The following is a 26,825-nucleotide window of genomic DNA, read 5'->3' as shown; positions in this document are numbered from 1 at the left end:
ATTCCATGATCAGAGTGTGGGCTGTAATGGGAATTTTCAATGAAAACCGACATTCTGATGGAAATGATCAAATGAGTAGCCATAGTCTATGTAAAAAAAATTGAATTATTACGATCCAGAACATGAAATATATCTAAACAGACGGTTACGATCAGGCCCAGCACCTGAAATCCATGTTTAATGGATTGTAGGCTACATGATGGAATTTGTGTATGAGATATGGGTGGTGAGAAGGAGAATGGCAGATGGCGGACTTCAGGTGTGTGTGTGTGTGTGTGTGTGTGTGTGTGTGTGTGTGTGTGTATATGTGTGTGTGTATGTATGTATGTATGTGTATGTGTGTGTGTGTGTGTGTATGTATGTGCGCGTGCGTGTGCGCGCGCGCGTGTGTTGACTGATCAAGATGTAAGCAATGTGTCCCAAGATGAACTCCTCGCTGGCAACGTGAGTCTGCAGCAATTCCATGACAACGACAGGGAGGCGCGGGCAGCAGGAGGCAGGCAAGCAGGCAAGCACGGTTACTTTATCCTATGATTTGTTATTCCACATTTACTCAAATATATTTTCAGACCACAATTGCGTTTCAATTTTGCATTAAATTCATTAAATATCCACAGTAGATTTCGCTTTTCCAGACAGACTTTTAACCGAGGCATGCAGTGATTGGACGTCTTGGAGTCACGCGGTGTGCAGTCGCTCTGCCCTGCCTCGAGTCAGCTCTGAATGCGCGAGCTTGTCTGCCAGTTTTAGCAGCGGTTCTATCTGGATCCTCCGCGCAGAGCTACAACAATTACTGACAATTACAGCTCTTTTCTTCTTTTGGAAGACAGTTATCCATCATGGGCGATAAGAAGAGCCCTACCAGGTAATTAACCGTTTGTCTCATATCCTCTGGTGTCGATTTATATTGGTTTAGCGAGAATTCATTGGCGTTTGGGGTTGATATTCGGATGCTTTCTCAAGGAGTGTTTCTCCCTTTTTCAGTTTGTATGCTCGAGCTAGAATAGTGCAGGCGCTATGGCGGCTTCTCGCTGCCGACTCTCTACCACTGACTTTCAGACAAAGGGATTTTTTCCTGTTTACGCCAGGCATTCTCGAAAATGTTACCCAGCTTTAGTAAAGCCTTTTTGAAGCTCAATGTCGAATTGACATTATTTGACATTCGTCTAGGTAAAAGTCTCGAGCTGTATAATATCAGTCAGCGAGCTAGACAGTAGGATATGAACGTTGAAGCTAGCTAGATCGCTTGCCTAGCCAGCGTTGGGTGATCGGGAGGCTTCTTGCTTGCTAAAGCGCTATGCTAGTCAGGTTAGTCGGGATCCGAACACATAAATGACAGCGAGCCCATGTTTTTCTCCATTGCACTTGATATGTACACGTTATATGGGGGAAATCTGCAAGTCATCGCCGATTTTTAATCCGCTCCGAAACACAATGCCATAACTAACTTACCTTACATTTGTCTATTTCTAAGGCCAAAAAGACAAGCAAAACCGAGTGCTGACGACGGCTATTGGGACTGTAGCGTCTGCACCTACAGGAACAGTGCCGAGGCATTTAAATGCAGCATCTGCGATGTGAGGAAGGGCACATCCACAAGGTATGTCTGAACAGATCTGTTTTTCTCTCCAGCTCGCAATATATTGAGATGAACTAGTTAACTTGACACATTGGTCGTGTAACATGGTCTAAAATGTGGACTTGTTGATACTGCAGTCATATTATTATTGCAGTAAGACGATTTTTTTTTATTTGCTTTTTTTGCTCGCAACTGACTATTGCATCCTGCTCTGAGCAGAATGCGCCGTCTAGGTGTGCTGGCTGTTCTGTTGCCTCGGTAGCCAGAGGGGGGATGGGATGGGGTGGGAGAGAGGGACCTCACTTCATGATGGCTGTGCAGCTACACTGCATCAGAATAGCATCACTTGACTGAAAGTCTTCAATTTGATAGTTGGTCTGATCATTTTATGGAGACTAGGTTCTGTAAGGAACTCTAATCTAGCTGTATAGTCCCAATAGAAGTGGTAGATGGAGAGTATGGTGACTAATCTTGTACATGTAAGGTACTCAGTACACTGCATGTCACCTATCGCTGTCGCCTATTGTTTAGTTGTCGTTGTAGTAGTAGTAGTGTGGTAGTCGGTACTTTATTAATCCCCCGATGGGAAATTGCACTGTTTGTCATGCAGTTGACTATGTCATGCAATACAGCTAATCATTTGTCATGCAATTAGCTGTACAATGATCTCCTCATGCCCAATTAGGTCTCTACTGAGTCACTCAGATGTATCACTTTAAATGGTTTTCAAGTGAACAACGGATTGTTTTTTGTGTTAGTATGAGTAAGTGTAGCCTTCTGTAGTGGTAGGTAAAGTCCCTCTTGTCTTGAGTGTTCGCTGCCCAGGAGGGTACTTGTGATTGAATGAGATCTTCTGTAAGTGAGTGTAACTCAAGGTAGGTGCTGTGTGAATAATGGGTACCAATATGTAAATTAATTCTTTGAATTCCTTCCCATTCTTTTAAACTGACCAGTCAGATCTCAGCTGCTTAAATTCCCAAATGTTGTGTTGCCACAAACTTGATGAAAACTATTTATTTAGCTATTTCCCGATGTCAGCAGTAGCAGTATTTCTGTTATGGGAAACTATCATGGTAGGCTACCTTTAGATGTCTGACGTAATTCCCTTAGATATCTGACGTGATTCCCTTTCAATATCATGTTTATCACTCCTACTTGTGTTCAGGGGAAAGGCTCTGCCGATAAGTTGGTAGCGTGAGGTAGTGAGTTGACAATCACTTCTCATCAGCTGCTTTGATGCAATGAGTCATTTGAGTCTCAAGCCTCAACCTTTCCAGCTGTGCTTTTAGAATGAGTGGCTCAACTGACACAAACCTGCCTGTCACAAACAGGGAAACGTTGACGCCGTTTACTGAGAATCCCTAAGTTGCGTGTAGTTATTCCTCTGGTTCGTTTTAAAACTACAACCGAGTTTGATGACTTTTGACCCATGCCTCTCAGTGGGGTAAGCAAACAAGCATGCTCTGAGGCAGGAAACGGAGAGGCGCGTGTGCAGCCCCCTACTACTGAACTTTGGCAGCAGCCCAATTGCCTCTATTTGGTAAATGGAAGCATGTGACGTCACTGAAGTGTGTTGTCACAGTTCCACTTGATCTAAATGGTTAACCTTTGATTGATGTTTTTCTTCTTTTTTTGTTGTTGTCAGTCTGGCTCTTATTGTAATGGGTGCTAATTAGCCATCTTTTTTCCCTTTTGATGTATTCCAGTCAAGCATAAGGGGGTGTAGTATGCTCCTAGCCAAATGATCCACACTTAGGAGGGAGGGTGGTTGTTTGTCTTCCTTCTTTTATCTGCTTCTCTAGCCTGAATGGGTGGTTGGGAAGATAATATATTCTGCTAACTAATTACCGTAGAAGGTCTTTGCACTTTTGGGAACTTTCATTCAGATTTTTTTTATGTGTGTTTGTTGCAGGCTAGATATTGATTTCTGCATCTTATTATGCAGACTTGGCATACTGCAGACCTGGAGAAGAAGCTACTTCCTGGATAGTTTGAGTGGGGGATCTAAATGGAGATGCATTGAACACATTTAAATGGGAATGGAAAATATGTGTGTCTCACAGGTTCCGGCACCAGGAATATAGAACTTTTAGACTTTATTATTTTGCAGAAAATATGACAATAAGCTCATCTACAGAGTGACATTGCCCAGAAAAGTCTACCTTACATTCCAGGATGTGGCAGTTTGATGGGGCGATAAGCGTTTGACTGTGTGCGTGACGTGTGTGTCGTATCTATAGTATAGTGTGCGCCGGTGTTTGCCACATCAGTCTCGGCAGCCAATGCCCCTGTCAGCTTCCATCCAGAGGCAGGAAACAGTGGAAGCGTACAGGTACTGGGTCATGTGGCTAATAAGTGCAAACAGCAGTAGCCAAGTAGCCTGTGTGCGCCGTCAACGAGAGTAAAATGCCTGCTGTTTCAGCATGCAGTGAGAGGGGCCCCGTCTCTCAGTGGCCTAATGAACCTGTTGACCCATTCCCACATAGTGATGTAACGCAATACCATAGGCTAAATCTAGCTGCAGCCACCCCAACTCTCAAACAAGAAAGCACTGTGCCTGACCTGTGTGTTCTACTGATAATCTACAAGTTGAAATAAGTTTGGTGTCTTTATACCAGAGGTAATATGCTCCTCTTCTCAGTAATTTGCTTTAGTGCCACTGTGAGGTGAGGCCTGCAGCTATCATATTCAAATGTTTCTATCACCTGAAACCGATCACTGTGAATGTGACACCTTGCCGCTGTATCGGTTTTCTGAGTAGTCCCGAAGCGGGCCAGGATTTCAGGGGGAAGTTGATTGATAATCAGGAACAGGTACAGTCTCGTGGTGTTCTAGTCTTTGGCTGTGGTGATCTTAGCCTAACATTCCAGCTGACAGGCTTCTATAGGCCACATTTCTAGGGTCACCCTGGATGCAGACATTATGTGGAGATGGGGACATGTGCCTGTCTGTGTGTGCGCATGGATGTGCCCGTCTGTCTGTTACAATGATGGAATAGAGCCATTATAATCTGTGGATTTTTTTTACCACTGTCACATTAGTGCAAATTGTCGGGGATAATGGAATTACAGAAGAGGGACATGCTGGCTGGTGTACTCCATTTGCAGGCTGCGCCCATCCCCCCCACCGGCCCCACTCAAGAGGAAATGCTCTTGCTTATCCTGCATTATCAGCATCTGTGCTAAACCCTACGCACGAGCGAGTGGGTAGCCCTAATCTCAGTGTGTTAATTGGTGGATTTAAAAGATCTTAATTTCTTCATGGGATTTGGGAGAAAGTGAGTGATTGAATAGGCTACAATAGTCACTTTGGCAATATCACAAATGGAGAGCTGTTGAGAGAGCTGATGAATAGGCCCAGAGCACGTCCTCATCCCAGAGCGCGTCCTCAGCCCAGAGCACGTCCTCAGCGGGAGAGGAGAGAGAGGAGGAGGATGGAGAGAGAGGTGAGTTACAAGGCGGTTTTATGCAGCACTTTCACGGTGGAAATCTTGCGCCTTTATCACGCTGCATTGTTCTGTTGTTCTGTACAAAAAGCACCGTCACAGAATATTCTGTAGCGTCTTGCATGCCGCATAACGGAGATGGTAATATCGCCGAATCGCTGCCTGTATAAATGGGACAGCCGGCGTTGCGGCACAGGGGCGTGACGTTTTGATGGTTTGCCAATGAGAGGAGAGTTGGGAGAACTGAGGAACGTGCTCTTTTCTCAAAATGTAAACAAGCCTGGGGTTTCACTGCCTACATCACTCGCTTTGAGAGTCCTTTGTGAGAGGAAGTAGGCAGGCTGTTGCTATTCAGTTAATTCCGCACGTAGCCCACTTCTGAATCTGAACAGACTTTTGTCATTCAAACAACTAGGAATTAGGTTGTTTATAAAACAAGTTAATTAAGTTGGTTATAAAGACAACTTACTAGGACAGTTTCAGGTTTAGCAGGCTCAAACATAGGATGGCTTATGCAGCCAAGCCTGCAACTACAGCTTGTGAATTTGACAACTAGTGAATGTTGCGTGTTTGGGTCACACCTCTGGATGTCCAGATTGCCGGCATGCTGTATAAAATCACACATTATGCCAGCTTTCTTTGGTTCAGTATAAACAAAGTCAGAAAATCGAGGTTGAGCAATGTAGCGGGATCTCTATAAACAGGCTACAGTAACAGGGAGAAGGCGAGATGAGAGAGGGACAAAGAGAAAGAGAAAGAGAACTGTGTTGTTTTTTTGTTTTTTTTGGGGGGGGGGGGGGGGGTTGTTGCAGCCCGCTGGTGTGATGTGTTCACCCAGCCGAGGGTCTCCAGGGGGAAGGCAGAACTGAGCACATCATTACCCAGGGAAGGTTAGAGCAGACTGGCCGTCCTCCTCACACACGGCCGTCCTCTGATCGCCCTTCTCTGGGTCTCTGTCATTCACTGCACGTGATACAGACAGAGAGAACAGACACAGACTGGTCTATGGGCTGGATTAGGAGCTTGGGTAAGCTCATTGCCATTTCGATTTTTTTTAAAGTTGTGTTTTTAAGGTAGGCTTTTTTATGTTTGAGCCCCTGCCTTATAAGAAACGATCAGCCAAAAAATAAACACCGAAAAGATCTGACTCACAGCTATGCACCATGGTAGACATTTTTGTAATCATTTTAGCCTGATATCAGACAGAATGTCAACTCGGTACACTCCGTTGAGATCTTCATTCGGAAGTTGCTTCCATTGGGGAGGGAGATTTGATTTTCCCTAACCAATCACTGGAGACCAGCGTATCTGCCTGAATCTAAAGTCATTGCTGATGCACGACAACCATAGACAATGTTGAACTTGGCACGGAGCGAAGTGAAACAATGTAATCGTGGTAATCGTGGTAAGCTACTTTGTTACTAATACTACCAACTACTGCCAACCATCCTCCCCCAACGTCCACTCTCAAGTAGTCTTTTCAAGTAATACGGGTGGCACATTGTCCCAACGCAGAGCTTGACAACACTCGACAACAGCTTTTCAACGGTGTTAGGCCTGCCTCTTGGCACTGATTGGCTTAATCGTTAGAACCCGCGGCGCTTATTGGTCAATTATTTTTACTCAGAGAAACAACTGTTTCAACACCAAACCAAGAATCAGTCAACTTCAGTGGAGGGGGCGGATTCAAATTCAGGGACCAAGCTCTCGACTTCACGATCGCATCGAGCAGAGCATCTTGGCTCAAGTTATCAAGCTCAAGTTATGGAACACAGACACGCAGACAATGCGTCCTCTACGGGGGTGGGTGGCTTCTACATTTTTGCTGGTCCTCCTAACTTTTTGAAGTTGGGAGCACCAGTGCTACCAAGTAAAAAGGTGAAATTTTAACCTAGGGTGTGTAGTCAACATGACACGCATGTGGTGAAGCACTGTGCTCCCCCGAGCTGTGTTGCTTGATGTTGTTGAGCTAATTGGAAACAGACCCTGTTTACACTAGCGCAGGAAGGCAGGCAGGCAAGCACAACCAGGCCAGCAGCAGGCCAGAGGGGGCTGGGTCCACTAGACGGATAGCTTACCGGGAGGACACCAGGAGAGAGGGCAAGATGTGGAGGGGTGGGTGAAGGTTCAGTTGAGATATAGTAAGAGAGAGAGGTATGGAAATGATTCAGAGAAAGTGAGCGATGGCAGGTAAAGAGAAGGTGTGAGAGAATGAGTGATGAACCAGACAGAGAGAGGGGAAGGTGGGTATAAGGGAGCGAGTGATGCACAGAAGAATATGACACGGCCCTTCTGACAGAAGAAGCTTGTGTGCTCAGTTGTGTCGGAACGCCGGCTGTCAGTCTTAATGATGGGAGGCAGTTTGTAGCCCGAAGGTCTGACAGGGAAGGGAATGTCTCTCACAGTGTGTACACACACACACACCGAAGCCCCACACTTGTTGCTAAGGATTCTTCATGGCATAAAGGATGTCTGATTTCTCTTTTAATCCCCTAAAAACAAGTAGGCGTACCTAGATTTCCATGGATTATTTTCTGTCAGATGTCCTCCAGTGTCTGAAATGTCCATTTGGCTCACCTGCCAAGGGGACTGGTAGATGAAAAATGTAGGCTACAAGCCAAGCATATTTTTTAATTCAGTCAATACAGGTTTTTTCTTTAGTATGCTGGTGACAGATGGAGCACCTCATTACCTCACTCTTAGCGCCACAGTCAAGCCATCCTCTATAAACTCAGATCCCATTCATTGTATCTCCACTTCTCATAAAACCTCTTAGACTTGCCGTTAACTGGTAATTACGTTTTTTTTTTGTCCGGGAAAATATGTTGAAGTCCGACATCTCTCCCCTCATAATGTCCAGTGAAAATTTCCTCTAAGCACGATTTAAAATGTATTAAAATAGGCAAAAATTTAATTTCCACATATTCTTATGCAGTGATTATGCTTCCATATATGCTTATGCATATTCCTTCTATATGAAAAAATAATATTCCTTTTTTTATATGTGTAGGCTATGCAATGAACGACACCGCCGTAACAGCCTACCTAGTGACCACCATAGTGAGAGGCTACATACCATAACGTGTATAGCCTAACCCTAATGTTATAAATCTAGACTATATGCATTGTGGTATTTCTTTATACAGCCCAGCCTGCCTATCAATTGTTTCTCGTTATGTCCTCCTCATCCTCCCGAGTCTGAATAAGTAGGCTACGATTTGACAGGCAGCTCTAAATGCCTTGCCAATCAATGAGACGTGGTTATAAAAATGACGTTTTATTGTGAAAAGGGTAAAACTGGAAAGAGAAAATAGAAAACTCACATTATTGTTGTTAATCCCCAACAAACTAACAAACCTGCGTAATGTGGAGTCCGTACATTGATCGCATGCAGCCCGTTGAAATATCAAAAGATAAAGTAGGCCTACTTAAAAATATACATCGTCACATCCGATTCATGCCATAAACATCTCAAAATAGTGTACAGACGTAATTTAAAGTAGCGAAGGTGACTAAATAAAGTACCCTCGGCCGCGGACCACAGACGGGCTCCGCCCCCCCACGCCCCCTGCGGTCTCCCCTCAGCAGTTCGTCCCCGAGCAGCCAGCCCGGCCGGTGCTCTCCTCCGGTGCGCGCATCTCCGTCAGCCCCTGCGCAGAGGGCGCACATAGCGACCCGAGGCACTCCAGAAACGTTAGACTTCGACGAACGACTAGACGTCGACGTTACGTCAGCGCCGGCGCTCGGCGACGTCCCGAGGGAAGCGCTCTCGACTCGCGCCGTATCCCGTGCAGAAAACGAGGTCACGACTGCACAAAGCAAGGTAACATGAATGGAGGACTCGCCTCGGTGAAAGGGATCAGCATCCATTAGCGTTGATTAAAGCAAGAGGACGGGTGCTTTAAAACAGGCTGTCCATCTGTCCGGGGGCTAAGGGTGAGCTGCGTGGTGTAGCCTGGTCCCACCGGGCCTCGTCGCAAAGGGCTCATTATCCAGGGAAGGCTTTGTTCTTTCAGACTCGTGGTAGAAGACGATGCCTCTGCTTCGGCTCCGCAGTAGGGAGTTCATGTGTGAAGAAGCCTCTACCCTCTCCTCTCCTCTCTCCTCTTCGACCAGGTCTGCTGTGAGTTCTGTGGCTACGAGTAATTGCCTGTCCTCAACGTAGCACTCCAAATCAAAGAGCTGCATTAATGAGGGCTTTCCTGTGGTCACCCCTCTGTCTCTCTGTCTGGCTTTTAGCGGCCCACCAAAAAAGCAGCTCAGTCTAAAGTTTCATGTCCGTCTCTGGTTCAGATACAAACAGTGCAGTGTGGAGTCCTTTCCGTCACTAGGACCGTACAGAGTACTGGTGTTGGAGGCGGTCTAACTACGGGTGTCAGTCTGCCTGGGTTAGGAGCACTTAGTGCTGATAACAGTCATTCCCTGGCGTCCATGCGGAGAGAGGCTCCACCACATCCCCTCCTTGCCGCGGGGGTGGGGTAATTCCAGGGGATGGTCAGAGGAGCTGCTGTCAGTCACCTATCTACTGAGGGGCTAGTGTGGAGGAGGGCCAGGGAGGAGGATATGCGGCTAGCTAGGCCTCTCTCAGCAGGGGGGGGGGGGGAAGCCCGCCGGCCGTCGCTGCCGGCCCGTGTTCTTAAGGGGTCGCAGAGCGGCGCCGTCGAGAGCCGCGACACGGGGCCGGCCAGTAAATAAGTCATGCCCTGTGTAGCACCAGCAGCGCGAGCTATAAGAGAGCAGCACCCCATTCAGGGCAGAAACAACTCACGGCCGACTTACAGCTGGCGCTGAATCACAGCTTAACTACCGGCTGGTGCTGGTGGTGGACGCGCCGCCCTCGGCTGAGCCAGGCCGCCGTCGCCGCTGCTCACACAAATCTCCACGTTTGGGGCCAGGCCTGGGCTGACGGGGCCCAGGAGGCGTAGAGACCAGCGATCGATCAGTCAGTCAATCAGTCAGCCAATCACGCTCACGTTCTATTTCCACCGCTCGGCTAGCAGCTTAACCTGCCAACCAGAATGATTTCTGATCCCGCTGCCTGCGCCAGCGTTTGGCCGCGTGCCTCTGGCAAGCCATGCGCATCTCAGTGCGAACAGTAATGGTGTTACTACTGCGGGTGTGAGCGGGCGCGGGCGGGTTTCCAGTGACCTCGGAACTGGCCAACTATGTTGTTCCTCGGAAACCGCCTCGGATTGTTATTCGGCTGAACTTGTTTTTTTTTGTTTTTTTTACAGTGTTTTTGTTTGTTCTCTCCACCAAGTTTCTTGCAGTCATAAAAGTTTCTTGTTGTTGAAGTCTCTGCCTATGTCTCCACCGGCTGAACCGCAGCGAGAGTGTGTGTGGGAGTGGAGGCTCCTGTCCTTCCCCGTGGCGTGTGACTGGCATCAAGACAGCAGCAGCAGGCGGAGAGAGAGAGGGAGAGAGGGAGGGAGGGAGGGACAGACGGAGGGCTGGCGCTGTATCTAAGCCCCAGACCAGTGGCAGCGGAGGCTTGGTCTGGCCCGCAGCCCCCCGCTCATCAGCATTCACCACAGCTGCCGTATTGATTGGAACGTGGCAGGAGCGCTACGACATGATGCTCTATTACGAGGGGATTGATTGCCTTCTGATCGCCCCCCAACCACCCCCCCACCAGGGAGGGACGTAGGCTCTCTCCGATGGGCTTCGGCAGACAGGAGTGGAGAGATAGAAATGGAGGTGTCACTGGGCATGCTGTCAGTGGGAAGCTGCACGGCTGAGGTTAACCACTCCTGCAGCCATCTGTTAACCACTTTCCACCTCACACACACACACACACGCACACACACACACACACACACACACACACGGTGACATCAGCAATGTATCATTATCCACTACAACTTCAGCCAGTGGGTGTGAGAGCAACCAACCCTCTGGAGGTCCCCTGCTGAGGCCACCGGCCTCAGGTGCGCTAGCAGAGCACTGTCACTCATTGTTTTCCACCATGTTTCGCTCGCGTTCTGACCCATTGAGCCGCAACCTAGGTCGAGTATTACAATGTTTGGACAAGTGGGTCTGACTACCCATGTTTTTTTGCCCTAGCAAACCACTCATTGGGCCAGCTCAGGAGAACTGAACACACGCCAATGGTAACGGCAGTGGAACGTTGCCTTCAGAGTGGATGTTGACTTTGTCTGTGATAAATATGTAGTTTTTAATCAACTAACGTTGACCACATAATGAGTTCTGTTGTTGAATTCCACGCATTTGATTCATACCACAGAGTCTTCCGCTGGTCCCCAATGAACTCACTCTCCGCATTGTGATGCCGCTGTTGCCTTAACCTTGTAATACTCAGCCTAGACCACAAGTCCACCCTGCCCTATGAGGCACTCAGGAATATCATCTGTATTCCAGACCAGAGGTTCGTTCTCTGAGCAGCAGGGCTAGTCTGTATCAGCTCAAGCCGATGCTCTGTGAGAGACATCTGAAAGTAAGCAAGATCTCTCTCTCTCTCTCCCCCTCTCTCTCTCTCCCCCTCCCTCTCCCTCTCCCTCTCCCTCTCTCTCTCTCTCTCTCGATCTCTCTCTCTCGATCTCTCTCTCGAACGGGGCAGCAGCCAGGATAGCAGGCAGGCCTTCTGCCAAGACTGAAGATGATGGGGGAGTGAGGCTGAAGCCGTGGCTGGGCTTGGAGAAGGCCCTCTACTGTGTGTTTGTGTGTAAGAGCGAGAGAGTGTGTGTGTGTGAGAGAGAGAGAGTACGTATGTGGGGTATTTTTTTGGTACTTCTCTTACGTCTGGGTTACACGGTCTGTTTCCCCCCGTTTACGGGACTTTCGGTTCCCGTTTGCACCTCGCAGTTACGCAAACACGGCGTCAGCGTTGTGAAAACCCGTGAGGTTTTGAGAACGTCATGAGGGGTGTTTTCCTTTTCATTCCTGGATCATCCTCGTGTAAACAGGTGAAGGTGATCTCGTTTTGATGAAGGATGTTCGGTTATTGTACAGTTAAATTATAACACATAATTTTAAAGCCCAGAATGTGATTGTAAGATTCAATGTGATTGCTTAGTTGAAATGGGCTACTCTTGTCCGACCAAGATTCTAGTAGTCGAGCAATGAAGCTTGTTAGACAAAAAATAGACTATAGACTATAAACATTAATAAAATGGACTACGCTTCTCCTAATTGTATGATTTATGTTAAGACTGATGACTGATTTTCTTCCATACATAGTCGCGGGAGCGTATTTTGAGCAGGGTGCTGCTAACGTCTAAAGTCCAGCCCAATCTCTAAAATGCATGGTTGTACAGCATTGTAAAAAGTAGGCATATCGTTATTTCATTTTGTTAGGATATTCTATTGGATTTGATTATGTTCTGCTATTGTAATCTGTTCTATGTTATTATTTTATGCATTATAATAGTCAAAATGCAATCTTCAAAGACACAGCAGCAGCATTATAGAATTTAGTGCAATCTCCAAACACTAGACTTTGAAAAGATTGTCTGACACTCTCTCACATCAAGATGTGTTTTTAGTCAGACTATACGTTTTTGCAAAGACTGGGATCATCCAGGTTATTTGCATTAAGACTAAAAACTTCAGATTATATTAAATATGTTTGATTTTACCAGAACTTCAAGAGAAAAAGACTTCAGATTTAAGACTCGGATTGCCACCACAAACGGGGAGCGCGATCAGACTCTAACAAAACTCATGATCGTGATTTTATTCAGACATTGGAAAGTGCATTTATTTAAATAATTTGAATGGATGGACAAAATGAGTTATTATGGAATATGATGAGACCATCATATGATAATATGAGACCAACTTGAGGTCGAGTGGAAGTGAGTTGAGTGGAAGCACCTGGTCTAGCAGGCCTACATCAAAAAGAAACAATAATAATACAATTTATGCTGAATAACGAATTAGGCCTACTAGTTAATTACTAACTAAGGAATAGGATCACCCTAATTTGGAAATATAGGCCTGAGAACAGGCTGACCAAGATTTCCTTTGTTGAAGACTGGCAGCCCTAAATAAATGGATTAAAAACAAATTATTTTCATAGATAACTGTCAGGGTCTGTTTACAACAGGCACGCGCATGCTCAGTGTTGCGACTGGTGCTGCGATAGCGTTTCCAGTAACCCTGATCACTACTGACAACGCTGATAAAACGGCGCCATGTATCCCAGGCCTTTGAGCTGGCCCACTCCTGCGGTGTGATGATCTGTTCTGGCTGGAGTCCTGTCTGGGTTGAGCCTGTGTCTGTGGTAGGGATGGTCAAGGTTTTATTTATGTTTTTTTATTTTTTATTTTCGTGGGGGCATTTTTCATCACAGTAAAATGTCAACTGAATGAAAAGGCACCCTATCCATAGGACTAGTTTGATTTGCAGGATACTTTGGCCGCTCTCAGGCTGATTTGGCAACGTTACACAAAGTCACTAGCCGTTCCAAGTAGGCTAGGGATGCTCCGATCGATCGGCCACCTATTTAAATCGGACGATTTTCACTCCAAATGACTCGGGGTCTATCAGTCGTCGCCAAATTGTCCGACTGCAAAAGCCAATCTTTTAAATCTAATCTAGCTGCTTAGCTTGACATAGATATACAAGTACAAACTTGGATGCTACAACCTAAATGCTATAGAGTGATGTGTCAATTCAATTCAGAATGTGAAATAGTGATATGCTGTATGTTGAATTATATATCTGATATATTTGTAGTCTGAGTTTAATGAGTGTTTAATAATGGGCAACCTTAATCAAAATTTCTCCAAGCAAAGAGTGTCATCATATCTGTACAATAATATGGGTAAGACCATTCTAAGAGGAGAAGTAGTAAAAAAAAAAAAAAAAATAGGCCAATCCTGAGTAAACGAGTCGGTGATCTGTATCGGCCCCAAAATCCAGATCAGAGCATCCCTAATTCAGAGTAGCACCCCATTTTGACCGGGGGCTGCAAAAAATGAATGATTTGAATATTGATTTGATTACAAAGCCAATCCCCAGAACTCTCTGTAGCCCCCCCCCCACACACACACACACCTGTTGGCCCTTGGGTATGAAAATAGGTATGAATCTTGGAAGAGAGAAAAAAAAAAACACGTAGAACTCACTCAACCCAACTCTTCATCAACACTGCACAGAGCAGGTCTACCACTGTCTCTGCGCCTGCTTGACATCTGTAGCTGGCGATGGTGATGACGACTACTATGGACTGGAGACTACGTTCTGTCCTCAAAGTAGATTTGAGTGTGTCTTTGTGGAGGATTTCACTTTCAAACTTTTTTTGCGCAAAATACCCAAACAAACTTCTCTGGAGAAATGGTGATGAGCTGTCTCCGAAGCTTTCGTCTTGAGCTTTTTTTAAAAAAAAAATTATTTATTTATCCATCCTTCAAGACACTCATTCATCTTTCTCTCTCTGACACTTTCCTACTGAATGAGAATGGTTGAGCTTAGAGAGAATAGAGTGCGTGCGAGTGTGTGTGGGTGGTTGTAGGTTGCCTACTTGAATGCGTCGGGGAGAGTGAGAGCTCATCATCTTGGTGGGCGAGCTCTCTAGCTCGTGAGTGAGCGGGCAGCTGGCTGCACGTCTCGGTGAATCCCAGCCTGTGACAAATGGGGCCACAGCCCTGCCGTAATCAGATTAGAACAGTAACTGACGTGCCGCAAATGTCCCCACCTTGTGATCCCCACATTCATTTTATTACTGCAGCCAGCTAATGAGATTACCCTCCAAACACAGCGGCCCCACTGAGAGCTGTCACTTTACGCCCCGTGGCCCCAGCTGTGAGCGTTAACCCCTTCAGTCCCTCGGAGCTGCTCCAATCCTCCTCACCAGACCGCGGAGGGCCGAGTGCTGTCTGATGACCAGGGACGGCTTATGGCTGCCCTGTGTGTGTGTGTGTGTGTGTGTGTGTCGGACTCGGGCTTCTGATAATCCGTGTGTGTGCTCTGGCCTCGTCCCTGCAGGAAACCCAGGATCAACTCCCAGCTGGTGGCTCAGCAGGTCGCTCAGCAGTACCCAGCTCCTCCGCCACCCAAGAAGGAGAAGAGGGAGAGGAGTGAGCGGCCCGACAAGGAGCGTGCGGACGGAGAGCGCCCGGACGGAGACCTCCCGGAGGCCGAGCGCCCCGAGGCCGAGCACCCCGAGGCCGAGCGCCCCGAGGCCGAGCACCCCGAGGTCGAGCGCCCGGAGAGGAGGGTGAGGCCCGAGGGAGAGGCCCCGGTCAAGGACAAGAGCGAGAAGGAGCAGCCACTGAAGGACAAGCCAGACAGGGAGAAGGACATCAGCCCCGCCATCACCAAGAAACCCAGCAGCAAAAAGACCAGGTCAGTGACCGGTTCATGCTCAGATCTGTAACACTTCCTTCCTAACTTCCTGGTTGCCCCTCTCCAAGCGCAAACGTCTACTTCTGTCCCTCCAGACCCAAGTTGGACAGTCACCCGAGCCCACCCAGTGACAAACACAGCATACAGTTTGGAAAGTCTGTGACCAAGACCAACAAGACCTCTCACATCTCCAGGTGGGTCCTTGTGCTCTACCACGCTCCTGACGTGTGAGCGTTTAGTCAGCTTCATGGTGGTTGCTGTGTTTAGTTAGAGCTACTGTGTAAATGGCGGGGTCTCCATATCTAAGCCAAATCTATGGGGAAGCGCAAGGGATTCACAAATAACCTTTCACTCTCTGCACCCACGCTCTCTCTGTTCCCACTTACTTTGACTGTCCACTTGGTAGGAGCTGATATCAACAGCTTGGTCCAACCACCCACATAGTACTTGACCGTCTTACCCTTCCTATTTGAGCCACAGATACTGTCTGTTGCCTGGGGTAGTCATTACTAAACGTTGTCTAATTCGGTGTCCCCCCCTCCCCTCCAGGCCCAAGCTGAAGAATATTGACCGGAGCACTGCCCAGCAGCTGGCTATAACAGTGGGTAACGTGACGGTCATCATCACAGACTTTAAGGAGAAGACGCGCTCCTCATCCACGTCCTCGTCCACCGTGACGTCCAGCGCGGGGTCCGAACAGCAGCACCAGAGCTCCGGCTCCGAGAGCATGGACAAGGGCTCGTCTCGCGCCTCCACCCCCAAGGGCGAGCTCTCTGCGGGGCATGACGAGTCCTTCTGAAGCCCCTCTCCCTCTCCTCCGGACGTTCTTTAAAAAGGACCCTGTGGATTCCTGAGGGGGGGAGATCATCACACCTTCTTACTCGCTGCCCTGCCTCCATTCCACCACCGCCTCAGGATGCTGCTGGGAGAGCTGGCCCACAGAGGAGCAGCAACACGCCTGCAGTAGAAGCAGCCCCCCTGCTGGGGGATGATCTTGCTCATGGGTACACACACACAAACACATAACACACACGACACAGGCAGGCGAGGGGCAGTTTGGGAACACTGCCCACCCCCCAACTCCCCCCCCCAGTGGCATCCTGACATTTGTATGTATTGTTTTATATTCGTACGTGGATGTGCGGCTGAATCAACTTTTCGTTTTTGTAAAAAGAAATATCTGCTGTGCACAATAACTACCAACATTTAAGCAACTCTGAACCATTATTATCCTTATTTATTACTTGTTGCACCTGTATACTCCTCCCCCCCAAAAAAACTATTTTTTTTCTTTCAAGCTTTGCTGTGTATCTCTACCGGTCGCTCCCTTTGACACCTGTTTATACAGTTTTAATGGTCGGAAAGGACAAGACTCTTGAGACACCCACGCATTGGTGCTAGATACACTGTGAACTGGTTTCAGACCTGGGGTTGCCATTCACTAAACACAACAAAGTGCTAATAACCCAGAAATAGGCAACTTTCTCTCTTTACTGTCACTCTCTGAACTCTGTTGGGACCGCCTCGGGTCTTTCAGGTTGATATGTACAGGTCAATGTGCAGCATAAAAAGGTTAACTGAAGTTCAACTTTCCAACTTCAAATCGATTTTTTGTCTATGATTTAGTCTGATATAGCATATATCTTATACAGTGTCTCCTGTCCTTAACTGTATAGTGTGTAGGCTATCGTGTAAAACACTAAAGTTCTCGATGTTTTTGCATTCAGTACTTCTATAGGCATATGTCAGTTTTTGAGGGTCTGCTTTGTCCCCCTCAGCTCTGAGCAAGGGTGTTTTCTGTTGATGACCGAAGAAAAGGTTATTTTGAGTTCACCCAACAAAGACTGAACTGTAATATAGGCTAGGCTTTAGTATGTTTCACCTCGACTAACTATTCATTTAGAGTATCCTGGTTTACTAAATATTATTTCACAGTTACGTGCAAAGATCTGAACGGCTTCAGAGGTCTGGTGACTGATTTGTGACCTACTTTGTTAGATCTATTGAAGACTGACCGATATGTCAGTGATGGCAAGAAACATTAGTGGATAAAGGCTTCTTTTTCTGCTTTTTGGTGCATTTTCAAAGCAGTAAGAGCTTACCTGAATAACCAATGAAATGATTTGAAATAACATTCACCTTATAGCTTATAATAGACCAATATGATTTCCTTTTACGTGTATTAAATTGTACAAAGAATAAATGTGTATATGATATCTTAGTTTTATTTATTGAAGGACCAAAGGAATTTCATAATGCCGATAGACAAATGAATAACAATTTGAAATGCAATTATCAAATGTGTGAAATACATTTTAAATAAAGTCTAATATAATCCATTTAAATGGCGTAATTATTGTCCACTTTACAAGGAACTCAACTCGCCTCTAGATAAATGAGTATCAGCAAAGTAAAGACAAACTCTAGGCTGTAGAGAACATATCCATCCCTAGTGAAGGCCATGAGAAAGCCAATGGGCAGCCAGATGAAGTGACTTGCAGTGTAACTGCAGTGTTTAAAGAAGCCCCATGTAAAGCCCTGTTAAAAACCTTCTTCACTGCCAGATTGTCCTCAGTATCTCCTCTTCTACAAAGATCCAGTGGGTCTTGAGTATGCCCTACCACTCCCCACAGACGTGCAAGACGCAGATCTGGTGAACATCTTCCTCTTACTGCACTACCAGTCAACAGGGAGGTGTTCAGCCAGACATTGTACAGTAGGAAAGGCCCGGCCGTCCAAGTTGTAGAGATGATAATCATGTGTGTTGGTAATGTTTGTTGTCTCAGAAGCAGTCGGGGGTTAAGAATCCTTTCAAAGTGTATTCTGCTATAATTTGTGATTCTGCTGTTGAACGTCATTGCGATTGCATTGAAAGAGGAAAAGGTTTTTCAAAGGAAATGCAATGTGAACAGATTGAACATCAATGGGCGGGGGGCTATGGGAGGGAATGTCAATTGAATATCAAACCTGATTTGAAGTGCAACCCAGAAGGAATGGTCCTAAAATGCCTGGTCACATGCCTTACCTGCGACCATTTTCACTCGACTGACCTCTGTGACAGAAATGATTAATTGTATCATAAATTATTGAATGATGTCCATTTGCTGGGTATGTGAAATGTTGCTTGTACAGTGTATGTTTTGAAATGGTGGAGCCAACACTAAGAGAATGCCATTGAGCTGAACAGTCTTGTTTCTTTCTTTGTTTCTTTTACGCGCAAGCAGTTCTGTTCTTGTGTGCGACCAGTAACCTTAATTTACTGTGTAAAGATGGTTACATTCCTTAGCTTCCTTTGTCTGAGACCCAAATATAGAATGCTTATTTACTGACTGTATAATCTTAATCTTGTGAATTCCAATTTAAATGTATTATACACGCTTTTCAGTTTTTCTCCTAATACAATGTCTTGCACAATGCTTTTAATAAAGTTAATGCTCTGTAAAAGTATGTATAGGGTCAGTATATTAACCCCTTATTTGTTTAAACTTGTTTGCTTTCTGTTTCCGTTTCTAACTACTTGCTGGTGTGTCATTGGTCCCCTTGTGAGATGGTCACATGATGTTCCTGGTGTGGAAATGTGTGGGGCGTTCAGACGATCACTGTTCTTTGTCTAGCGAACATACTGTACAATGTTGCAATTATACACGTGTCCTGGCATGTGCACGACTTTGCTCTTATAGGCTATCTTATCATTTTCGCTTCAAATAGAAATGTCTATTTATGAATTTTGCTTGTAGTTTTTCACAAATAAAATGGTTTAAAAATATCTATTCGGTGGGTGCTTAGTTTCATTTTTTCATTATATTTCATATTTACTTTAAATGTGAGAATTCAGATTAAAAATCTTACCGTTTTATAATTTTACTTGACAATATATACCTGTGCATTTGGCAGTCAGCTGTTTTTGTTCCAACAGATGTTTAGTTAACGTCTTATTAGCCCAGAGCGTGTTAATTACCTCAGGCTATCTGCAGGCAGCCATCTCCCCTCACAGTGGAGAGTAGACCTACCCTGGGGTCTCTGTATCAATTCTCATTACTTACCTCCCGCTGCCACGCCCCGCCTCCTCTGGGCTCCCACACTGTCACCAGGGACTATGATTGGGATGTCCAAGTGTGTGTGTGTGTGTGCGCGTGTGTGCATGCATGCCTGTTTGCATTTGTGAGCATGTGAGGGAGGGGTGTCCCCCTTGTACAGTCCAGTGACGTGTGGTGTGTATGTGTCTGTATGTGTGTGTGTGTGTGTGTGTGTGTGGGGGGGGGGGGGGGGGTACTCACATTGACAGCTGCCCTCAGTCTTGTCTCCTGGGAGGGTGGGGGCGGGGTGGCTGTTTAGCAGGGCAGGGAGGCTCCATAACAGTGTGTCAGTCGGGGGAGCCCAGAGCAGCAGACACACAAACCTCCGGTTAGCAACATACAGCATGATTACACACCCTGGAGGCAAGAGACAGGTGAGACAGACTCTCTCGTCTGAGAGTGGGCAGAAAGTAGACCTATACTCTCCCATCTACTGAAGCAGCCCTTGTGGCTTGGTCCTATCCCTTTAATCGGCTTGGATTTCACAGCGACGGAGCTTATCCCTCCCTACTGTTCTGTCTCTCCACTGCTTGATCCTCCAGACTGTCCTCCAGAGAGATGGTCTCCAGAACAGCGTCTGCTCTGCATAGGTCCCCGACAGATGGGTCTCTTCTGCTGGGAGCCCCCCCCCCCCCCGCCTTCTTCCTCTAGTCAAAACCACTGTGAATGAATCCATATGGTGAGGAAGAAACATCTGCAGATAAGATGGCAGCTTTTATGTGAAGAGGAAACCAAGAGGTCTAATGCTGAACACAGACAATGTGTGTAACAGCAGGGAAATGAACCTGGTATATTCTTCAATCGCAAAAAAAAAAAAAACCTCAAATGATGATGTGCCAAATCTGAAGTGCTGATGTAATGTTTGATTTAGAAACGGGATCAATACACGTTGTATTAAAATGTTGATGAGCGTATGCACTGAGGGACAGTATGGACAGAGTTGGTATTGTGGGCTACAGTAGTATGCAATGTTATATGTGCTGTGTGGAGCAGGGTGGAAGGGTTTAGTGTTGGCACCCTGACAGCAGCACACCAGTGGGTGAAGGAGTATGACGGACAGCCACGTGCACTTCCTTCCAACAGATCAGCTGTGCACATCCTCCTCAGAAGTCAGTTCCTCTCTCACAACTCCTCTTCGCAATCAATGAGGCCAAGCATTTAGTTTGATGGGGAACAGTCAATATGAGATTGATCTCCACGCTAGGGGAGGACATTCCTCTACAATAAGCAGCATCAACATCAGATGAGTGAGAGGATGCTTCCTATCCTGCCTCCTTTTTGATTTGCCTCCTAAAGAGTTAACAAATCTGCCAGTTCTCTGATCTGAAGACATTAGCAATGGGGGGGGGGGGGCATGATTATTGTAGTTGGAGAACATGATTATTGTAGTTAATACTACAATATAACTAGTTAAAGCAAGACTAGCCCACTCATCATTTGAGGGAACTCAACTGAACCACATCCACCATTACTATGATAGATATCTAGTGATTAGCTGTATGATACTATTTAAGCGCCTATCTGCATGCATGGCATAGAGACTTAGTTACAGTAAGTCAGAATGATTTTTAGCACTCTTCCCCATCTGTGTGCTGAGATCAAATCCTCTAATAAAAGCACAATGATAAAGGATTTATTGAGCAGCAGCCCCATGGCCCATAAAGAGGAACTGTAAATCTTCGTTCAGGTCAGGAACTTCTTTTTTTCCATCTCATGTCTGTAGAGGATATATTCCCTTTCACAGCTGCCACATATTTTCTTCATATTTGTGCCAGGAACTGAACAGAAATGGTATAGGACTCATTTTAAACACCATGAATTTCACCCTGTGATAAATGAACCCGTTTTAGCCATAATATCATTCATGTGAGTACCTCATCAAGATGATTCAATATAATGAGGATCTTTTTACAACATCCACTTCTCTGTGTGTGTGTGTGTGTGTGTGTGTGTGTGTGTGTTGTGCTTGTGAGTGTGTTTGTTATACAAAATGACTGTGCTTAAGGACAGTGGTGTATGTAACATGACCAATGTAGTAAATGATTGATGAACTCTGGCGCCTTGAGCAGCTTGTAAAGCAGATATACCTGGAGGTCAGAAACCCTGCCTCTGATACCTGTCACCTCACGTCATCTGCCTCACACCATTCACTGGGACCATTTTACACACTCAGAAGGAGTTGTACAAATGTTATGATGCATTATTGGTTCTATAATTTGATGTAGGCTATTGTAAAACTTAATCTGGTGTATAAGAAGTTGAAAATGAATAGGCCTATAAGGGTCGTAGCCATGTTCATTAGTCTATTGTTTATATTCTTATGTTTCTGTTTCGGAATGAATATTCTCTGACTTATTTGTTCAAGTCAAGTCAAACTTAATTTGTATAGCACATTTAAAACAACAATCGTTGACCAACTGTTGTTGATCAACTATACAAGCTAACGTTACTAAGCTGACGTCTCTCACGAGTCTCTGCAATATTTAATTGCCCCCCACCCCAGCGGTAGCCGAAGGGGTTTGTGTGCCCGTCTGTGTGTCTCCCCGTCTGTGTGTCTCCCCGTAGTACCAGAATTCACCACCCAAGGGGCGCTTTTTCAATTAATTTCTCCATTGCCAAGTATATTTAAATTTTTCCACAAAAACTATGCTTGGTGTCTCAATAAAAGTATAGTCAAGTTAACTCGGGAAACCATGTACTATACATCCACAGAGAGCAGAGCTTGAGGTGTTGAGTAGCGCTAGCTATGTCGGTATTTCAAAATCTATTATAGGCTACCTATTGAACTTTAGATCATACAGGTGCCTGGACTTGTTTGCCCCACTAGACGGAGACATTGAGCTTTGGAAATCCCTCTGGGTCTCATGCTCTGGAGTCTGTCAGCAGTAGCCTACGCCTTCATTGCTGTTGTCCCCCCAAATCGATACCCAGCCCTAGTTATTAACGTTGACTGGTGCGTGATTCCAAAACGAGACCCGCAGCCATATAAAAATGCAACTGCTCAGCGCCCTCTGGTGCTGTGAAACCTCCCATCAGGGCATGCTTTGAAAGCGCATCCCCCAAAAAATTGTGTGCGCTGCGCGAGTGCTTCACTGGTCTTGACTTACCCGGTTCTAGGACCCACCAGACGCCAGGGCTTAGTTGTCTTGATAAAAACATTTTAGTAATTACAATCGTTTTTTAACGTGTTTTAACTGCACCAAGACAATTATCCACCCAGGGTTTAGGTTCTCAGGTCACCCTAGACCTGGTCCAGGGCGATATCCTACAGATAACGCCCTGTTACTCTCAATGCAATTTACCTATGAATGCGCATCCTCGGCCCGCTCGTCCGAGTCTACAGACAAAACCGTTTCGTTACTCACCAAAGTAAACACATCGTTGGAAAGATGAAAGTCTTTTCTCCGAGGTCGCTACAGTTTGTAGTCCCCCACCTTTCAAATAAAAGTCAAATTTGTACACTTAAATGTCTAATATCCACAGCGCATCGACTGTCTTCTTCTACCGGCGATTCGGCGCTCTCCGCTTTGTTTAGCCTACTCACTGCTGCCGCCCATGTTGGGGATGATGCATTACATTACATTATTTACATGTTTTATTTACATGTTTTAAAGTTTAAAAATTCCCATAGTTAATAACTCGGCGTAAATGTTCTCCCGCTAATCAGATACCTCAACGCGAGTCTCTCAACACCATTTAAGATGTAATGCATCATCCCCAACATGGGCTAAACAAAGCGGAGAGCGCCGAATCACCGGTAGAAGAAGACAGTCGATGCAAAAGCATGTACTTTGAATCACTTATGATGGACTTGATACGTTTAGTGTTATTTTTATTTAAAAAGGTTTTACAAAAATGTTTTGCATATTATCCATAACAGCAATCAACTTATTTTGACAGTTTTGATGAATTCAGAGCAGTGAGGAGACATTCCAAAGATATGGTAAGGTAGGTAGCTAAGTATTCCTGTGGCAAATCGGCTACTAGTTTAGCCTACTGATTGCTGTTTGTATAGTGCTTCTCCCTTGTGTTGATCGTGTTTAGGGTAGGGGATACCTCGTTATAACCTTTTTGACATTTCTGTCTGTATCTTGGAGCCCTTTTAAGCCAGTGAGTTCAAAATGTGATACAAGCAAGTTATATGTGTCTGCTATTTAATGCTGTAGCTGTTGTCTCTGTATCACAAACAGAAAATGCTCACACACAAAAAATGAAATGTCACAATTCTCCCCAAACCCGGGATAGTTGTAACATAGCATGGGGAGAAATGTAACATTACCAAATAAGGATCATGACAAAAACTTAGAAGATATAAAGATATAAAAAGCTTTTTATTCAACACTTAAATTACTTTTTTAACATAATTGGTGTGTGTATGTGTGTATGTTTGAGCCAAATATGTTAGTTACTGTTGTAGTGACAGACATTTGAAATCTGTTTGTGTGTGTTGGTGCTTATTTGTCTTGCACTCGTGTGTGTGTGTGTGTTTGTCTTAACAATGTTCAACAATTGAACATTAGTGAGTGTGTGTTTGTGTCTGTGTATGTGTGTGCCCATTAGACACTGTCAGTTACAGTGTAGCCATACTGAAATTTAAAGAAAACACTTAAATACTATTAGCATCTTGTTGTTACAACTATCCCCAACCCTTGTAGCCATGAACTAGCTTATCTTACAGCTAACCACTAAAACATTAGCATTAACAACTTGCATGTAATGTATCTACATAGACAGAAAATAAACATAATTTAAGTTTGATCAATTGAACTGCAAAGCAGGCAATGCTGTCACAAAAATAAATTAAGTAAAATAAATAATTTCTTACCTCAAAAATTCATTTTTTCTTTGTATACTTGACTGTCTGTCACAGAGTACTACTTCCTCACATGAGGATTAAGGACTAAACTGACCATGTGCGGAGTGAATCAGGTGATTCATAGTTTATTCCCGATTGGAGGAATATAAAGTGTTACAACTATCACATGTTACAACCATCCCCAGTCTCTCTACTTATTCCGTTTTTGTCTTTCTGTTTTTCTCCAGACCCAGTGCCTTGCTTGCCTGCTATAAATTACCTCTGGATTCCCTGAACCCCTTCTAGATATATACCTCGATTTTTGGATTACAGATTATTGGACTGTGTTTACTGATCGCCTGACCCATTTTCTGAACCTTGACCTTGACTATTGGATTATGGACTTGTTTGCTGCCTCATTAAACGCCCTCCGGGGATACATATTTTTCCTTTGCCTCCTGTGTCATGCACTTTGGGTCCTAACCAACTCAGCCATAAAAACGGTAGCATTTTTCAGGGCAAGGCAGGCAGCATAATAGTTAGAACACTGGCTACCATAGAGAATGAATGGTGGCAGATATTCTCAGGGCAAATAACAACACTATTCGTGTCTACTTTTGACTGTCTGCTTCGGCCTCTGACAAGAATATGACCAGGGTGCAAATTAATGTAGGTTCTCCCTTCAATCACAGAGTTTAAAAACATGATCTCTGTCTTTGGTGATTCGAGTTAAAATTGTTTTATTTGATGTGTGATGTGATGTTTATTTGATGTGTGCATTGTTCACTCTGTGACGCTGTAAATGAGGTGCATGCACCTCAGTGTCCTTTCAAGTTTCAATAAAGGTTGAATGAATTAAGCGGGAGCAAGGTATGCACTCCCCCGAAACCACCAAATAGGAACAATATGGAGCTCTCTAAAATAAAATAATTGGAAAGCAAGGAAGAAGTGAACTCAAAACAGAATGGTGTAGCATATAATGGGAGTTTGGACATCAGAAGAGGTACAGTAGAGTATTGAACTCAATCATTAGTTATAAAAGGGTTATCAATATCTGAAAATGTGTATCTAACTGTTAAATTACCTCGGGGCACCATCCTGTTAACACAGGTAAAAGTGATAACCTTTATAATAATTTTAAATCGGTGTCATTCTGAAGGGAGTGTATTGTTGTCCTCTGTGACATCGACCATGTCGTTCAAGCACAAAAAAGCAGAAACAAAAAACGTTTTAGAGTTTTAAAAACTAGAAAATAAACTAAGCATATAACCACTACTGCATGAATACAATATGTGAATAGCTACACAACAACCACATCAAATACACATCAAAAGCAAAGGACAATAAATGTGATATACTGTATATGATGGAACAAAGTAATATTAAAGATAGGATCTGAGAGTCTAAGGTGAACAGAATGTGATAGGCTCACTAACAATGATAGGAGATACAAATATCACAATGTTGGTGGCATTATACATTGAGAAACCAATAAATGTATTGGATGGATCATGCCAATAAGTTGAGGGTGATGCATGTCATTGTCATTTTCCTTCATTCAATTCATTTATTCAAAAATTCATTCAATTTTTGAGGTAAGAAATTATTTTTATTTTCATTCATTCATTCATTCATTCATTCATTTTAATTGTTAAAAGGGACAGTGTACAGTTACAACATATATACTGTAGCAACATGATGCACTGTACCAGATTCTAGCTTGAAGCTAATTTACATCTGCAGTCCCTTTGGCAGGTCAATATACAGAACACAGTAACAAGCAATACAGACTAAGACAACATAAGAACACACATGCACATGCACACGTGGCCCTACCGGGCAGGGGAGAGAGGCCGTCTTGATCAGATCAGCACAAGTTTCAAGCAATGGTTCAAAGGCAAGAGAGAGTGGTGCTTTGAGCCCACCTTCGGGATTAGAGATGTGACCCTGGCTGAGGAATGGGGGTGACTGGTCAATCACAGGGTGAGGGGTGTCCTGTACCTGGGGTCCCCATTTCCTTTGTGTGTGTGTGTGTGTGTGTGTGTGGGGGGGGGGGGGTTCTAGCGTTCTAGCATTCTATTCTAGCATTCTAACCTTCTTAGAGTCTGAAACCATCAAATTTCCCTATTATGTTTCAACGTGATATTTCATTACATTTTCACGTTTAATCAACTGATTCATAATTTTAGCTTCAGATAGATATCACACAACACTGGGTTGGCTTAGCAGCAACATAATCAGTTACTTATAATATGGTTACATTGGTTAAAATACAATGATAATACACATGAACGACCATACTTTATTCTCATAACTCTCATTATGGTTGTATCAACATAGTTTGGAGAAAGTAACCAAACTTTATTAACATCAAGGGAAGAATATGTAGGCTATCTCTTTGTGTGTATCTGAGGCCTGGATTACACTAATGTATTTTCACCAAAAAAAGACCTCCATCTGCGCCTAGCAATTACATTACCTCTACGAAAACAACTCTCGAACCCAGAAGCCTTGTGATACAGCAGGAGCTCCATTTTGGCACTGGAAATCTGGAGCTGCATTCTAGTGTAATGGGCAGACACAGGGCTTTTGAAAAATCTACAGGAACCTACTGTACACTGC

The 26,825-nt window shown here is 44.9% G+C and overlaps 1 protein-coding gene across 1 annotated transcript; it reads left to right on the top strand.

Annotated features, from left to right (window-relative positions):
• The first annotated feature begins 743 nt into the window (after positions 1–743).
• On the top strand, positions 744–17,671 carry rybpb (RING1 and YY1 binding protein b). Its single transcript, XM_084440671.1, has 5 exons — positions 744–865; positions 1,475–1,600; positions 14,973–15,332; positions 15,428–15,526; positions 15,882–17,671. Exons 1-5 carry the CDS (start codon positions 840–842, stop codon positions 16,129–16,131), a joined length of 861 nt encoding a protein of 286 aa, XP_084296797.1. The 5' UTR covers positions 744–839; the 3' UTR covers positions 16,132–17,671.
• The last annotated feature ends 9,154 nt before the right edge of the window (positions 17,672–26,825 follow it).

The sequence above is a fragment of the Borostomias antarcticus genome, assembly GCF_949987555.1.
Source record: "Borostomias antarcticus genome assembly, chromosome: 7".
Classification (NCBI taxonomy): Eukaryota; Metazoa; Chordata; class Actinopteri; order Stomiiformes; family Stomiidae; genus Borostomias; species Borostomias antarcticus.
Note: the sequence above shows the minus strand (reverse complement) of the source record. Positions and strands in the feature narration are given on the sequence as shown.